At 58.9% G+C, this 16,583-nt stretch overlaps 1 protein-coding gene across 1 annotated transcript in view; it reads right to left on the bottom strand.

Annotated features, from left to right (window-relative positions):
* CROCC2 (ciliary rootlet coiled-coil, rootletin family member 2) overlaps positions 1 to 16,583 on the bottom strand; it is a 61,780-nt gene that overhangs the window by 44,734 nt on the left and 463 nt on the right. Inside the window, exons 2-5 of the mRNA XM_047720014.1 lie at positions 7,905 to 8,055; positions 6,702 to 6,850; positions 4,616 to 4,722; positions 3,097 to 3,262 (exon numbers count right to left, since the gene is read on the bottom strand). Coding sequence (XP_047575970.1) covers positions 3,097 to 3,262; positions 4,616 to 4,722; positions 6,702 to 6,850; positions 7,905 to 8,055 — 573 coding nt within the window. The remainder of the gene's footprint in view (positions 1 to 3,096; positions 3,263 to 4,615; positions 4,723 to 6,701; positions 6,851 to 7,904; positions 8,056 to 16,583) is intronic.

Here is a 16,583-nt window from a genome sequence, read left to right as displayed (position 1 = left end):
AACACTTGGCTGTGTGCCCCCAAGTCCTCCGTGTGCTTGCCCAGCTCCACCGACCCCCCATCGTGATCATCAAAGAGCAGGGATTAGACCTGTGCCCTGGAGGAGCGGATGCCTGGCCTGGCTGCCCAGGAACTTCAATTAACTATGTTAGATTCCAGACTTCACAGCTTCCGGAATGCAAGGCCGGGCTGGCCGATGTGGGGAGGAACAGTCACGCCAGGAACCGGCGAGGTCAGGAACACGAGAGCAACACAGGCAACCTCCTGCCAAACTCAGTAACTCAAACACATTTCCTTGACCACAGTGGCTCCAGGGACCGAGAGAGAAGCCTGGGGCCCATCCAAAGGGGGAATCTGCCCACACTCAGGAGTGAGAACTCAAAGCTGCTTTCCAAGTTGGGGTGCCAGCGAGGACTGACCAGAACCCTTGCGCCCACATACACACGCGAGCACATGCACAGCCCTGCCTGCAGGGTGCCGTAAGGAGGTACCGTGGATGGAATGTCTGCGTGCCCTAAAATCTGAACGTTGAAACCTAATCCCCAGTGGGACGGGGTTGGGGGTGAGGCCTTCAGCTTCCACCCTCATGATGGAGTTAGTGCCCTTGTGAAAGGGGCCCTGGGGAGCTCCCTTGCTCCCTCCACTGTGCGTGGGTTTGTGTGTGTTCATAGTGAGAAGGAGCTGTCCCCTGGCTGCACGCTGAATGGCCTCACACCTTGACCTCGGACTTCCTGTCTCTAGAACTGTGAGAATTAATGTTGGCATGACATAAGTTCCAGTCTGTGGTTCTGTGACAGCAGCCTGATGGTAAGATGCGAAGGAAAAATATCTTCCCTATGGATATGGGGTCCCAAGTCAGCCTATATGCAGTTTTCAGTCTGAATTCATACAACCTGGGGTTTAAAAAGGACTCAGGCTGAAAATTTACTTCACTGGGCCCCAAAGACTGTCAGATCCCCTACGCACCTGTCAGAAGCAAACAAAAATCCCTTCTGGAAGATGCCACCTCCTTTCCAGGTTCCAAAGAACTTTCACAAAGTTCTAAGAAAAATAAACAGCTCTTGGCTTAAAATTAAAAAAAAAAAAAATCTCTAAAGACACAAGGAAACAGAGCACTATGGTTAAGAGCCAGAAGAAACAATAGAATCAGACCTTAAGGAACTTGAGATGTCGGAACATCAAACACAATGGAGAACATACCTATTTTCAGGATGCCTCAGCAAGTAAACAAGAAGCTTGAACATGTGAGTTAAGAGTAAGATATTTGGGAAGGAATCAACCAGAATTCTTAAAGATGAAAACCAGGATATTTGGAATTTAAGCAAAGCAGACAGGGAATAACAGCGCTTGGACACCAGAGACAGACATGCTGACCAGGTAGGTGTATTTGAAGACATTGACTCGACTACAAACCAGGGTGACACAAAGAAGACATGCCAGGTTCAGAAGGCTGAGGGAGTTGGGGGTCCTGAGAGCAGTGGGCCTGCTCGGAGTCGGGAGGAGCAAGGATGAGCACAGGCAACGCTCAGAGATGTGAGGGCTACTTTCCGAAAGTAACAAAGACACAGCAGATGAGTCCGAAGCAGAATAAATAGAAATCTGCACAGAGACACATCCTAGTAAAACCTCAGGACCTCAAAGTCAAAGCCAGGATCTTAAAGCTGTCAGGTGGGAGGGCAGATACATCAAAGGCCCTGGGGGCCAACCTCCTGCCGGAGGACAAAGAAAGGGTCTTTAAAGTACTGAGAGAGAACACCTGCTGACCAGCGAGACTTCCTCTCACAGCGGCCGAGGGGGAGATGAAGACCCTTGACCAGCCAGTCCAAGCTGAACTAGAGACCTGTCTTCCAGGACATTCATCTCCACTCGGTGGGCCCAAGTCCAGCTGCAGGAAGAGGTGGAAGCAGGGACGTGGGGCTGCCTCTCACAGGCCCTCTGCCGCATGCAGGGGCCGGCCCTGCTGTCAGCCACCACCCTGTGGTGACGGACACGGCCCATTCAGTGACATGTGTAAAGGTGCACTCTTCCTCTGTTGCTCCTCCCCGTCCACTCAGCAGGAGGTCCACCCAGCCTTCCATGGGACAACAGCCACAGATGGCTGGGCACGGGGGATAAGCCCTCCTGTGTGGCAGCTGTGGCCCGGGCCTGCGGGGGCCCAGCCAGCTGTCCTTTCCGCCTGATGCTGGCCAGATAGTGCAGGACAGCCCCATGAGGTGGGTTCTTTTGAGGGACATCTGTGTGGGGTCAGCCTGGGGCCCAGGGACACTGGACCCCCTTGGCTTTGGCTTTCACCTGGAAGCATTTTCCAGGCGGTGTCTGAGAGGAATCCTGCCAGTGGTGTCTAGGAAGGCCATGGGGACACCTGACCCTCCCTTTGGGATGACCACAGCTACAGAGGCCCACCTTGCCCCAGGCTGGGCCCCTTTCAGGGGACTGTGTCCAAGGACAGACCAGAGCAGAGGTGTGAATGCCTCTTTTCACTCAGGGGCCACAGCCTAGCCATGGGAAGACCTGGATCAGGCAGGGGAGTGGGGCATCATCTTTCCCAAGCATCTCTCCCAGTTCACATCAGGGGTCTTGCCGTTAGAGAACAACCCTGAGGCTGTGGCCTGGGGCACTGTGCCCTGAACCCCTGCAGGGCTTAGGGTTTCAGAAGACTGTGATCAGGCAAGGCCTGGGAGGGCCCTGCTGGCACTGGCCGTGGGCTGGGAGCAATGGCGTGGCTCCTGGCTCCTCCGAGTGTCCCCGACCCTGCAGTCTGAGCAGGAGTCAGGCCTACGAGCTCGCCTTCTCTTTCAAGAATGGGGCAGGCTGTGCAAGAGCAGGACCCTGTGCCCTCATTCTACTTTCCGAGTCTGATCTTGAGGTCCCGCCTATTCTCAAGTCCCTCCCTCCTCCGGTGCCCCCACTCTGTAGACTGCTGTGGCCAAGCTGGGTGGGGAACGTGGAGTAGCAGGAGGTCAGTGGCCTTGCCTTCCAGGAGCAACCACAGCGAGAACCAATTCACCCTCTCCCAGCCCCCCTCTGCATCCTCCCTGCCACCAGCCACAAACAGTGGAGCCCATGTCCCCCGCCCACGGGCGCAGTGGGAGAGCACCTGTCTACCAGTCCAGTGCTGGGCCTCCCTCAGCTCCAGCTCGCCCCGAAGATGGAGCATGCCATCCGCCGTCCTGGCCAGCTCCTCGGCCAGCCTGTCGTTGGCCTTCTTCACCTGTTCCAGCTGTTCCCGCAGAAGGGCATTCACCTGGGAGAGCCCCGTGCTCCTGGATGGGCCGAAACCACAGCAGCGTAACAGTGGGCAAGTGGCTTCTCCTTTGAAAGGCCCTCTGAGAGCCCAGCCCTACGCTTCCTGGGCCCCGCTGACCCAGCTCGGTGTGAAGGTCCCCAGGCCACACCTAAGAGACACGGACCACCTGCCACGGGTCCCCCACGGCTCCCCAAAGGGTGCCAGTATCTGAGTGCCCCCGGCACCCTCCTCCGTCTCTGAGATGCCTGCTCTCCCTCTCCTCCCGTGCTGAGCGCTCCGGCTGTGCTCCATGAGTGTGGCTGGCTCCGTCACAGGGGCCGTGAGCCCTGAGACACACGAGAAGGGTGGCACTGGGAGCTGAGGGCACCAGGCCTGGGAGGAGGGCACAGGGCAGTGGAGAGAGGGAGTCTACACGCCCTGGGAAGGGGGCAGCCCCCCTGTGACCATGGGGTCCTTTCTCCACTGAAGCCGGCTGTGTGGGGTGGAGTGTCTCTCTGAGATCCAGCCCTTCCAGGCAGGCTGCAAGGCCACAAAAGGGACCTTCTGTGCTCCTCTTTGCAACCTGGGTGTCCTCTCCTCCTGGGCTGTGACCCCTCCCCCCTCCCCCGCTGTTTTTGAAAACTGGTTTTCAAATGCTTCTCAGCACTTTCCTTCCATTTCCAGAGTCCCTGAGGATGAAGCAAGTAACGGGAAGTATTCCATAAATGTTCTAACCTCCCCCAGGTCTGGATTTGCCGCTGGGTTCAGGGGTGTAACCCCTCCTGTCTGTCTTCCCTGTGGTGTGGAGATATGCCCTTCCCTTCTGGGGACGGGGTCCTGGAGCTTGGGGGTCAGGGCCACTTCTGGAGAGCTGGGGTTACCACCGGGAGGCTAGGGCATGACACGCACTGGCTGCTGGTGAGCAGAGGAGTCCCTGACCATGTAGCCGAGGGGACCTGGGAGGCAGGGCCAGAACATGAAGAAGGGGGGTCTTGAGGGCAGCCCCCATGGGCACCCCGGGACTGGCTGCGCTAACAGGGGCCACAGTCAGCTCAGGGGCCTGCCTGCAGAGCTGGCCAGGGCACCAGCCTTGGCGTCATCGGGGGCCTGGAGGGGGCACACTCAGGAGCACAGGGCCTGTGAGACCCTCAGACCTGTGGGACCTGCACCCCACACCTGAGGCCACAGCCGGTGGGACCCCTCCCCACCCTGCTCTGCCCACTCCTTCCACTGCCTCTGAGGCCTGCAGCCAACGTGTCCAGGCAAATTTGACTTGGAGTCACTTTAGGAAGAGACTGGCCAAAGGCCCCAAGGCACAGTGGGGTCTGCCACCTCTGGGGTGACGGCCGAGCTCCCAATAGCCTTGACTGCCTCACACATCCTGACTCACCTCTGCTCAGCAGCCTCCAGACGGCCCAAGGCCTCCTCCAGGTCCACGCTGTGCTCCAGCTCGGACCTCCGCAGCCGAGCCTCCGTGCTCTCCAGGCGGGCCTGTAGCTGGAGAGGAACAGAAGCCCCCACCTGGCCAGTGGCTCCCCAGCCCCCAGGCGGGGCGGCTGTGGATAAAGCCCTCCCCAAGGTGGGAGAAGGGGTGTCCCTCTGGCTGCCAGCAGGGGCCTGCTGAGGCTTAGGCCCCTCCCCACAAGGGGGCCGAGGCACAGGCATTCGCCCCTGACCCTATGCCCAGTGCCTGTGGCTGGCTGAGGAGGGGTCTCCAGGGCCTGCTTCTTAAGGGACAGGATGACTGAACTGGGGTCACTCTCCATTGAGAGAGCTGAAGATAGGGGTCCCACCGCTCCAGCTGCACCCCTCCCCCACCCCAGTGCTGGAATCTGCGTTCCGAGTGTCTCTTCTCACAGGTGGGCAGGAGCATGGCCACCACCACGAGTGGGCTTCGTACCCCCACAGGCCTGGTGGAGAGGGGGGTCGTCTGAGCTGGACCAGGCCTGCCTCAGAGCCTGTGTCCTTCCTGGCTCCCTGCTGGGACCTGAGCAGATGGGGAGCCTGGAGCTCCAAGGGGAACAGGAGGTGCTAGGGGTTGCCCCCAGCTTGCCCACCCAGAGCACACTTTGGGGTGTCTGGGGAGGAGAACTCAGGTCCAGTGGGCAGGCTGGAGGCCTGGGCAGGGGCTGGGGGTGTCCACAGAGCAGGTACACTGGCCACCCTGACCCCCGCCCCACCCTGTCCATCTGCTCAGGGGTGATGCTGGGGAGGCCTGGCCCCTTCAGGCGCCTGCACAAGGGGGAGGCTGGACGCCCGTGGGAGCTGGCCATGTGCGCTGAGCTGCGGGGTCTGGGAGTTCAGTTCTGACTCATGAGGCTTACTAATCTGTCCGCAGGATTTCTGGCTTCTCTTCCCACCCCTGGTTCCCAACATCTCCCCACCCTGTGCTAGGAAGGTCCCCCACCCCCACAACTGGGCCCAGGCCACAGACAGCCCTGGAGGGCTGGAGCTTGCTGATGTCCTCCTGGCCCTGACGGGGATGAGGACACCGACCCTCGTGGTCCTGCCCTGAGGGGTGCAGTAGGGGTGGGGCAGCAGGGAGAGCGGGTGTTTAGTGTGGGGGCTGGTGATGCCCTTGGGTAGCTGGCATGGGTCACTGGTCATGCTCAGAAGGGCCAGCCCTGGTTCAGTCTCGGCTCCAACACGGGCAGCATGGCCCTCGGCAAGTCTGACTGCTCTGAGGAAAGTGGGGTCATCTATCCTGCCACGTAGTGCAAGGAGGACTCTGAAGACAGCAAGGGTAGGGTGGGCCAGATGCATCGGAGGCCCTGAGCACCCCACACTGGGACCGGGCATCCTGGCTCAATCCCACTCAGGAGCCATGGGGCTCAGAGGGGCAGACCCTGGAAAAAGGCTCAGACCTGGCAGACTTCCTCAGCTTTCTGGCATGGGTTCCCACCTGAACAACAGGAGCTCCCCCAACCCCACACTTTATAACCACATGGCCTCTTGCTGCGGCGGAAGGCACTGTAAGTGCTCTGGGGACCGAGGACTGAGGACCCACTGGTCACAGCTGTCCTCTGAGGTCTGTGGTGGCCTTGATTGTCAGGAAAAGGTCAGGGGGGCAAAGCCAATTCTCTACAGGCTCTGTCTGAGGGTTGGGGCCCATTCCTAGCAGACCCCAAAAGTGAGGTGCTGGGCCCAAAGGCTCAGGATGACCAGGTTCTCCCCACAAAGTCCCCAGGCAGCCAGGACACAAGTCCACACTTCAGAGACCAGGGGAGAGGAGCACTAGGAGGAAGAGGGGCCTGGACACCCATTCTGTTCTCACCCTCCCCTCTCCAGCCCGTTTTCCGGTCTGTGGCTTGGGGTTTGGTTTAGATGTGCTGTGGCTGAGGTCCCCAGTCACTCTGTGTCCTAAGACTCAACAATGGTCCAGGCCCTCTGACCACCAGTCCCAGCAGGTGACCGCCCTGCCGCAGGCCAGGCTGCCGCCTTCTGCTTGTGCCCACATACCCGGGGCACATGCTTACCCGCTCACTGAGTGCATGGTACCTGCCGGCCAGCTCATCCTGCTCAGAGCCTGCCTGGGTCAGCAGGTTCTCCAGCCTGGACAGCTCCTCCTGCAGGAGCTCGTTCTCCTCCTGCACACGGGCCGCGACGGCCAGCGGCTCCTGTGTCCCTGGACGGGTAGCACCAGTGTCAGCCCGGGTGGCTGAACCAGGGTCCCCCTATCTCCTCAGCCACCACACCCTGTCCGGTGGGCCTCTGGGCCCCACACTGGGCTCCCACGGCTGGTCTGCCCTGCTCTTCCAGGAGGGTCCCAGGTCTGACCTGGGGACCCTGGTTGGGGGATGTGGGCTTCATGCTCCAGGCCTTCTTCCCTCTCCTGCTGGAGGACTGGCCACTGACAGCTGCCCTACCTCTCACCCACATCTCTAACCCCAACACAGTCCCAAACCAATTAGAGTGGAGGGTGTGGGAGTGGCCTGGACTCTGGGGACCCCCGCCCCCTGTGAAGCAGTGAGAACTACTGATTTGGGGTAACCGGATCACATCTGAATAGTGAGCTGCTTTTCTAAGCACACAGTGGGCTTTCTTCTTCCTTGGCACACACCTTTTGTGAGTGACTGGTTCCCTCAGGAGGCTGGACAGACCCTGACTACAGAAAGGGGTCTCGGGACACATACATGAGGGAGTCACCTGCACTAGCAAGGGCCAAGTGGCCTGATCAGCTGGGTGGCCTGCTGTGGGGACCCAGCTGGGGGCCAGTCCCTCAGCTGCAAAGCCTCTACTTGTGGCAGGGGATGGGGGGAGGTCTGGGTGAGCAGAGGTCTGGAGGGGACCTGCGGGCTGGGTGAGCAGAGGGCTGGGCGGGCTGGGGGGACTAGCTCAGTGTCTGTGCTTCCTGGGTTTTGACCTTCAGGATTTTCACTCATCTAATGAAACAAATACGATGAAATCCAGATGGCTGGTCACAAATGTGTCACAAACAGAAATGCAGCGCTGGAGAGTCCTTGTGGCCTTGTGGTAAACATGCTGTGGGTCTTGACATAGGACCCCTGTGGTGACCCCTGTGGGAGGGTGTGGTTCTGTGCCCCATCACACTGCAAGATGACTGGCCTGGAGGGGCCAGCCGAGGAGGACACTACAGGGCCGGTGAGGAAGCTGATGGCCCTGTGGCTCCCCTGGTGCTCACCCCCACCTCCATCGTCACCCCTACCACCGTCCATCACCTTGGTGTGGTTCGTCCCCCAGGCTGCCAGCCACGATCTCACGGATTCGGGCGGGCACAGGCGTGGGCAAAGCCCGCCGGCCTGCCCCACGAACGGTCAGTGTCCGGGCTTCTCTAGTGGCCATGGGACTCAAGACAGTGTCCTCCAGCCTCTGAAAAACAGCCATGCAGACACACTGGAGGCTGGCAGCCTCCTGGACAGCTGCCAAATACCTCCCCACAAGCCCACTGGGGTTAGTGGGGCCACTGCAGGGCTCCCCCGCCCCCAGCAGCAGTGCCCTGGAAAGGACTGCCTGAGGCTATCTCTCAAAGTACATGCCTTGGTTTCTCTACTTACAGGGTGGGACAGCACCCTGCCTGCCTGGGATGTGTCCTGAGCCTTGGGGGCCAGGAGGACACATAGCCTAGCTGCTCACGAGTGCCCTGCCCTCTGGTCCTGCTTCATCTCTGTGGGGGCCCGGCTGAGTGTTCATACTGGGCCCCTCCAGAGAAACTTGGAGGCAGTTGCCCTTGCTTCGGTTATGGGACCTGATCTGGCACCCCCCTGCAGCACACAGTCTCACCACTTTGGCTATGGGGGTTTCTGAGAGGGACTGGCAACTTGTAAGAACCTAGACCCACCCACCCACCTCCCTGCCCACTAGGAAGGGCATGAGGAGGCCCTGGGAGAGGGTAGGACAGGAACCAAGGGAGGGGCTGTGGGAGGAGAGTGATGACAGCCTTCCTTCCTAGCCTGTCCGGAGTAGCTGACCTGCCGTGGGAGATGTCTCAGGAGGCCTGGAAGCAGGCAGGAAATCCCAGGGTCCTGGATACCCAGAGGCTGGGGCTGAGGGGTCCTGGGCTCTGCTGGCACATTGCTTTGGCCCTGGGGATTCTCTGCATCATTAGGTGAGCTGAGCTGGGGGAGGGCCGGGCATCACCCTCCAAACCCCGGGCTGGACAGGGACCTTCTTGCCGGGTCTAACTGCGGCACTGGCCCTGGGAAGGACATTCAGGGGCCTGCGCCCTCTCTGGACATGTGAGGCTTCCCAGGGGATCCTGGAGACAGATGTCTGCTCCCAGTGACTCTCCAGGGCTGCAAACCGGGCTCCTCCTGTCACCCCCTACCCAGTCCCAGATGTGCTCAAACTCACCCCTCCTCTAGCTTTCAGGATCCCTTTCCTTGTGGTCCCTCAGAGCCTGCTCGCCCACCCTGTGACTCTCCAGATCTCCCTCCCAGCCTGGGGTCCCAAGGAGTGACCTCCTACTGCCGGTCCCCTCCCTCCTCTGATTTCCTCCTAGCTCTCTCTGAAGACCTTCTCCAGTTTCAGACCCCTTCACCTGGCTCTGTCCCTCAGCCCCTGGCTGGTTGGAGTGGAGGGCTTCCTGGGCCTACCCTTGTTCTGCCCACTCCACTGCCCTGGTATTTCTGCCCACATGCCTCCAATTCTCCTTGGACACAAGGCATGTTCCACTTGGACCAGACTGCAAGAGTCACCCCCAGACCTGGGCTCCTGCATGACACTTGGTAGGGCCCCATTCTGATCCCCAACAGCAGCCCAGTTCCTGGACCATCACTGAGCAAATACCACTGACTGACTTCCACTGCCCTCCCCCTGGAGCGAGAACCCTAGTTTTGGCCCACCTGGGACCCAGCCCTTCTTCAGGCTGGAGCCTTGCTTTGCAGGATGTTTGAGTTTGACTCAGCAGGGGGCCTTGGGAAAGCGCCATCCCCCCACATCTCCCCCAGATGACCCCCTTCAATATTACCCCGGGTGGGAGGTGAGCAGCCTGCCTTGGGGGCCTGGGAGGACGTGCTTGCTACCCTTTCTGGGCCAAGCAAGGCACGGGTGCCAAGACCATCAACCGCCTCTAATGTCTTCCTGGGAGGCAAGGCGGCTGAAGGGGCTCAGCCTTTGTCTGCCCTGAACCCTGTATTTGCACTCGGGGGAAACTGAGGCTCAGCGGGGTAGCGAGACCCACCCCGGGCCCCGCTGTAAGAACAATGAACTCCAGGAAGCTCTCCCTCCGAGGCCCGGAACGGCTCTGCCCCTTCGCCCTCCCCCACCCTCCCCGCTCCCTCGGGCATCCGAGGCGCCACCCGCTAACGGGAAGGCAGCAGCGCCGCATAAACTTGACTCATTCCTAACATTTACAGAGGGTCACTTATTAGCCGAGACGTCCCAAGAGGCGCTGGGGGCGTAATGGGTTCCAGCTGTGGCCGGGTGCCTGCGATGGACCGTGGCCCAGCTGGAGCCGAGGGGGCGCGGCGGGGGGCGCGCGGAGGGGAGGGACCGTGGGGTGTTGAGGGAGGGGAAGGGGCAGGCCGGGAAGGGGGAGGGCGAGGGGCAGGAGGGGAGGGCGGGCGGGCAAGGGGAGGATCGGGAGGGGGCGGGTCCGGGAGGGGAAAGGGAAGAGCCAGGAGGGGGCGGGGCCAGGAGAGAGGCCTGGTCTCCATCCGGGGCGGATCGCGGGGCCTCGCGGACCTGGGGGCCGGACCTCGCTGCTCTCTGCCTGTTCCGGGCAGCCTTGAGTCTGTCTCAGAGAGGCTGCTCACTCCGCCCCGGGACCTTCCTCCCCAGCTGGCTATTTGTGGCTTGACTCCGGTGACTGGGCGTCAGCGTGTCCCGGCAGTGCACAGGGAGACTTCGGGCTATCCCACTCCCCGCCCGGTCCCGTACTCTCAGACGGTCGGAAGGCTGGACATCGGTTTCCCCAAAGACCTCAGACTCTTTGACCATTACCCTTCCTCCTGCCCCCAGCGCCCTCCTCAGCTCAACTTGCGCTAAAGGCGAGCTCCCAGCCCCTGTGTGGCCCTGTCCATGGAAGCAGATCCCCGCCTACGGGGCCAGGCACCCCTTGGTCACGGTCACTGCTCCGCTCCCCACCGCAGCTATGTGGAGGGGATAGCCTGCACGCGTAGGAACCTGGGCTCCCCTATCTATCCCCCACCCCGGATCAGAGTAGGATTCCCCATGAGAATCGGCCTGGGGTCCCTGTCCTGCCACAGCCAGCGCAAGCTGTGACCCTGGGTATGTCTTCTGCCTCAGCTCCTCCTTTGTGAAGTGGGAGGGGGCATCCTAGAGCCCTGGGGGTGCTGCAGCTCTGTGGAGGGTGCGGTGTGGAGTCTGCGGGACAGGAGGCCTCTCCGGAGGGCAGGTGACCTTGTAGGTCAGGAATGGAAATCACGAAGAGCAATGTCACTACTTCCTCTTGCTGGTGCAGCATCAGTAAGTCCCTGAGTGGCCCCTCTGGACGTCCAGGCTGCTAGGGACACGGGGACACAGACAGCCTATGACCCAGGCGGAGAGAAGGATGGGTTCACAAGAGGAGCCTGGCATCTTCAAGATGGAGAAGGTGAGGCTCCCTGCACCCGACTGAGGGGGATCTTTGGGTGCCCCAGAGTGAGCCCAGGGGCGGTTAGGGAGGGGCACCAGAACCTCTGATTAAAATCACCCTGGGAGAGAGCGTCCTGAGGACGATCCCAGCTCAGCCAGGTCACAGGCTGCAGCGTCCTGAGGCAGCCGCAGACCTAGGGAGGGAGAGTCCAGGGGCTGTCCTGGGCCGCTCTGCGCGTGGACCGCCCGCCGCTGCCAGGGCCTGGTGGCCGAGCTCCCACAGTGCCGCCGTGTGGCCGCTAGCGGCACTGCAAGAGGCTGCGCCTGTCCCAGCCCTTGAGCTAGGAGGCTGCGGCAGGGGGTGGGAGACGTGCAAGGGTGCAGGGCTCACTGGCCCCGCCGAGAAGCAGAGAAGTGAAGGTCAGGTCGGGAGCCTGTATGAGTGGAGTGAGGCAGGGCACTCACCACTGAGGATTTCTTAGCGAACATTGTCACACCCACTCTTGTCTACTTTATGGGTGAGGGGGCTCCCCCAAGGTCATGCACTCACAAAAGGCAGTGTTAGGACTGAGCCACCTGTTGGTCCTAGCACCTTCCTGGTGGCTGGAGACTGGGTCTCAGCAGGCATGCTGGCCTCAGGTGTCCTCCCCAGTGTGGCACGTCCCTGAGCCCAGGCAGATGGGCTCTTGAGGCCCCCACCCCTGTTCTCCTCCCTGTGTGCCCACTCCAGCCCTCCCACACCTGTGGGCGCCACAGGCCTTCCCGCATCCCTTGGCAGCAGGCTTTGGCCTCTCCAGGAGCGGGCACAGCTGGGAGAACATATCTGAGGACAGGGCCTGCAGCCAAGGCCAGCGACCGGACGTCTGCTTGCCATCTTTCCGTAGCTTGGCCTGCGGCAGAGAAGGGCCCTAGCCAGGGTGAATGCCTGCCAGGTTCCGTTTCCTAAGGAAAAAGAGCTTCTCTGTGTCTGGGGTAGCACCTGGCCACTGACTGCTGTGTCTCAGCACTGGCCAGTGTAGATTTCTACGCATTTGTGGAGCCCTCTGGGGCACTGGGTATCACCCCAGGAGCAGGGCCGTGCTTCTTATGGGGGGCTGTTTGGTCCTCAACTCATAATAAATGGGAGATGTGGGCCAGGCACTGAACAGGCATCTGGGGGAGAGGGGGACAACTTGTCATTTATCTCTGTGTCCCCAGCATGATCAACACTTGGCACAGGTCACCATGTGAATGGCGGAAAACCCAGCCTAAGGAGCAAATCACCAATTATGAAACAATTTATATTAAGGAACTCTTGGAAGGGCAAGGGCCCTGTTGGTCTTGTTTGCTCCTGTGTTTGCAGTGCCCACACAGACCTCCTAGAGGAAGTGACAGGTGAGCTATCCAACAGCTAGTGGGGACACAGATCAGGTGTCCAGGTAGAGGGAAGAGTGGAAGCAAAGGCAGTGGGGAGGGTTCTCAAAGTCTGCGTGGGGCCTGGGGGAGGAGGGCGCAGAGGACATTATGGAAGGCCTGAATGCCTGGCTCCTTGGTGGCTCTGCTACCACAGTCCCCTTGGACCCCAGGGTGGCGGCAGGAAGAGCAGTGTGTCTGAACAAGGAGGGGGATGTGGCCTATCTGATCAGCATAGCTGGTTGATCTAACCAGGTCTGCTGTGACCTTGGCTGCATCAGGACAAATGGACAGAAGATTCAAGATGGGCCAGCACCTCTGTCCCTGGCTGGATTGGAAGGAAGACAGGCCATGGCCCTTGGCAAGTGACTAATGGGGGCTTGCCACACTGTGATGCTCTCAAGCCATCCCAGCTCCTGTCCCATGGGTGGGCCCCCTCAGCTTCCATCCCATCCCATCCCATTCTGTCCCATCCCACCTCATCCCACATGGCTCCAGCAAGCCTGCCTTCTCCTTACGCATCAGTGATTTTTCTCTCTCTTTCAGACCTTTCTTATAGACACAAACTGTTTTAATTTATACCACTCTTAAAAAAAAAAAAGTGTTGCTCCTACATGCCCCATGAGGGGACCTTGCAGTCAAGGTCACCCGTGATCTACATGCTGCTAATCCCAGTGGTCCGTGGTCTCCACTTCCTTGATCTGTTAGCAGCAGGTGGGTCCCACCTCCTCCCTGAAACACTGTCTTCCTGACACCACCCCTCCCAGCTGTTCTCACGTCATTGGTCTTGGTCTCCTTGGCTGGTTCCTTCTTGCCTCCCCCATCTTTGAGTGGGGAGTGCTCCAGCTCCTCTTTCTATGTACACACACACCCGGCTACTCACTTGCCAACAACCCCAAATGTCTATTTCCAGCATGGAGTTCCTCCCTGAGATCAGATCCGTGCATCTACTCACCTCCCCCGTCTCCCCACCTGGATGCCAGTAGGCTTGTCCTCACCAAGATGTTCCAAACAAAACCTCTGAACACAGTGTAGTCAAACGAGGTTTTAAAAAAACAATATGAAAATCCCCACATGTTTGGAAATCAGGGTGTTTATACCTCTAGAGAACCCATGGATAAAATCAAATGGAAATTAGGAAACAGTTTGAACTGAATAATGACAAAAATTATTATGACAAAATGTATGGAAGGTAGCAAATGCATTCTTTAGAAAGAAAAGCAGACCTTAAAAAAAGAACCAAAAGCTAGTGGGAAATGATACAGTTCCTGTGGTAAACAGTTGGGAGGGCTCCTCACATTAAACCAGGAGTTACTGGGGGACCCAGCAACCCCATTTCTGGGTGTATCCCCAAAAGGAGTGAAGGTGGGACTGGAAGGGAGATTTGCACATCAGCGATCCAGTAGCGTATTCACACAACCCAGCCATCTGTAAACAAGTGAGCGGAGACATACAACATGGTCCAGCAGCACAATGGAGCACAATCCAGGCTTGCAAAGGAAGGACACTGTGACCACGGCGAGCACATGGATTCCCCCCCAGGGGACACTGCGCGGAGTGAAATGGATCAGGCACAGAAGGAGAGTTAGTGTCCGACCCCACCTCTGAGGTCCTGAGAGGAGCCAAATTCATGGAGGCAGGGAGCAGAAGGCAGGTGCCAGACGCTGGGGTGGGGGTGAGGAGTCTGTGTTTTATGGGGACAGAGTTTCTGTTTGAGAAGGGGAGAAAGTTCTGGAGATGCTGGCGGTGATGGCTGCACATGTGTGAATGGGCTCAATGCCACTGAACCGCACACTTAAAAAACGGTGAAAACGGTAAATTCTATGCCTAGATACACATATATTTACCATAATTTTTTAAGAAGTTAAAAAAACCTTTTTTAAAGATTTTATTTATTTATTTACCTGAGAGAGAGAGAAAGAGAGAGAGCATGTGCACGCACGTGTGCGGAGGGAGAGACGGAGGGAGTGAGACCGGAAGAGGGAGAGAGATTCTTAAGCAGAGTCTACACTGAGCACAGAGCCCAATGCCAGCCCCGATCCCACGACTGCAGGATCATGACCCAAGCTGAAACCAACAGTCAGACACTTAACCGACTGAGCCACCCAGGCACACCGGTAAACAAATCTTTTTTTTTAAAAAGACACCTGCAAATTAATGAGATAAGCACGCATCTCAAAAAGTCAGATGAACAACAATCCCAAAGAACTGAAAAGCAAAGGATAATAAGTCTATACATTAATGGACGAGAAGGCAAAAATACTGGAAAGAGGATCAACCAATGACTGAAATCAGAAAAGGAAACGTGGTATCGCTCAGGGTGACCGACCCCTCTTGGCCTGTCCCGGGTCCCCAGAATGTCACGCGGGAAGCCCCGGCTCTCCAGCCCCTCAGTTCCAGGGTCCGGTGGCCATCTGCTTCAGGTCCTCAGACATCAGAACAACAACAAGAACATACTGGAAATAACTTCTGTCAGTAAGTCTGGAAATTCAGATATTGTGGACAAATTCCCAGGAAATATCATTAATCAGAACCTATACCCAAAAGAAAGAGCATCTGTTTCGGTAGCTCTTAACCCAGAATCCAGGGCCCTCTGGTGTTGGCCCCCTGCCCGGGCTCTGCCGTCTCTCTGCTCTGGGCCCGGACACCCCAAGAACCCAGCTCTGAGGAGGAGGCCTGGGGCCAGGCGCTCTGGGGTGCCCTGCCCAGGCTGCAAGGGGTGCTTCTCTAGGCACCGGGGTACTTTCAGGCCCATTCCCCCGCGAGGCCCCCCATCCACAAACCGCCCCTTCCCAGGCCTCGCAGTTTCCCCACTTGCAGCTGGCGGGGCTGGAGGAGCCCTGTGGGCCCGCCTCCCCGTCTGGACAGGCCTATCTGAGCATCTCTTGGCGCCAGCCTGCCTGCTCACCCCCGGGTGCCGGCACCCGGATCTCCATCACCACGATGCAAATAACAGGTTTGGCTGGGTGGGCGGCGCGGACCTCGGATGCGACTCCTTGTGACTTCCAGGTGACAGTTTCCCACAGGTAGTGGGGACTTGCGGGACAGTCTTGTCCGCCAGGCACCTGCACGCACTGCCAGACAATGGCTCCAGCCCGAGTTTCTCCCTCAGACGCCGGTAACCATAGCAACGTGCTTCAACCCTCAAGCCTACGTTTTCCTGGAATCCAGAGGGGATGATAGATTCCTCCCCAGCTGACGGCTGATGGGAGGGTGCGATGCCTGGCTGAAAGAGTCTGGCAACTGTGATGTGCAAGCCTGACCTCCCTCTGCCTGTCCTTCTCTCCGGCCAGAGAGCTGAGACTCTTGGGAGCCGGACAAGGTCACCAGGCCCGGCCCTTGTTTTGTGTTGCTGCATCGCCCAACTCAAGGATCCTGTCCCATCACGTCGTACCCTATGTGGGCACCATGTGTGTGTGCACGGGGGTGCGCATGTGCGTGTGCATGTGGAGGGTGGTTCCACCATGTTATGTAATCACGTGGCACCAACCATGGGCGATCACTCTTCTCTGACCACGTCAACCCCATGTCAACCCCCTACAGCACACGCTGAGATTCTAAGAACTGGGTTAATTAACAACTGAGTCAGCCAGGGCACCGAGGGTTCACTGGCATCCCCAAGGGGTCAGTCAGGGTGGGGACGGCCTGGTCCAGGTGGCCAGAGCCAGGTGATGGCAGTGGGGGGCAGCTGAGGAGTGGGGATGGCGGTTCTGGGCACGGGATTGACTCTGGGAAGTAGGGGAACAAAGGAGAAAGGGGCAGGGGGAGAGTTCGTGGTCCCCACTGTTGTTGCTGTTATGCACACGGGAAAGTTCTGGAAGTCACAGAATAGATCCTGGGATGAACCCTATCTGCCCAGCAATGGTGGCTCCCACACTCTGCCAGGAAGAAAGCAGGGAATGAGATTCCAGCATGTGGGACCCTGGTGTGGAAGGGTAGTCCATCACTCCCTACCCACAGTGCGCAGGCTG

Source organism: Lutra lutra, chromosome 3, assembly GCF_902655055.1.
Source record: "Lutra lutra chromosome 3, mLutLut1.2, whole genome shotgun sequence".
Taxonomy (NCBI): Eukaryota; Metazoa; Chordata; class Mammalia; order Carnivora; family Mustelidae; genus Lutra; species Lutra lutra.
Note: the sequence above shows the minus strand (reverse complement) of the source record. Positions and strands in the feature narration are given on the sequence as shown.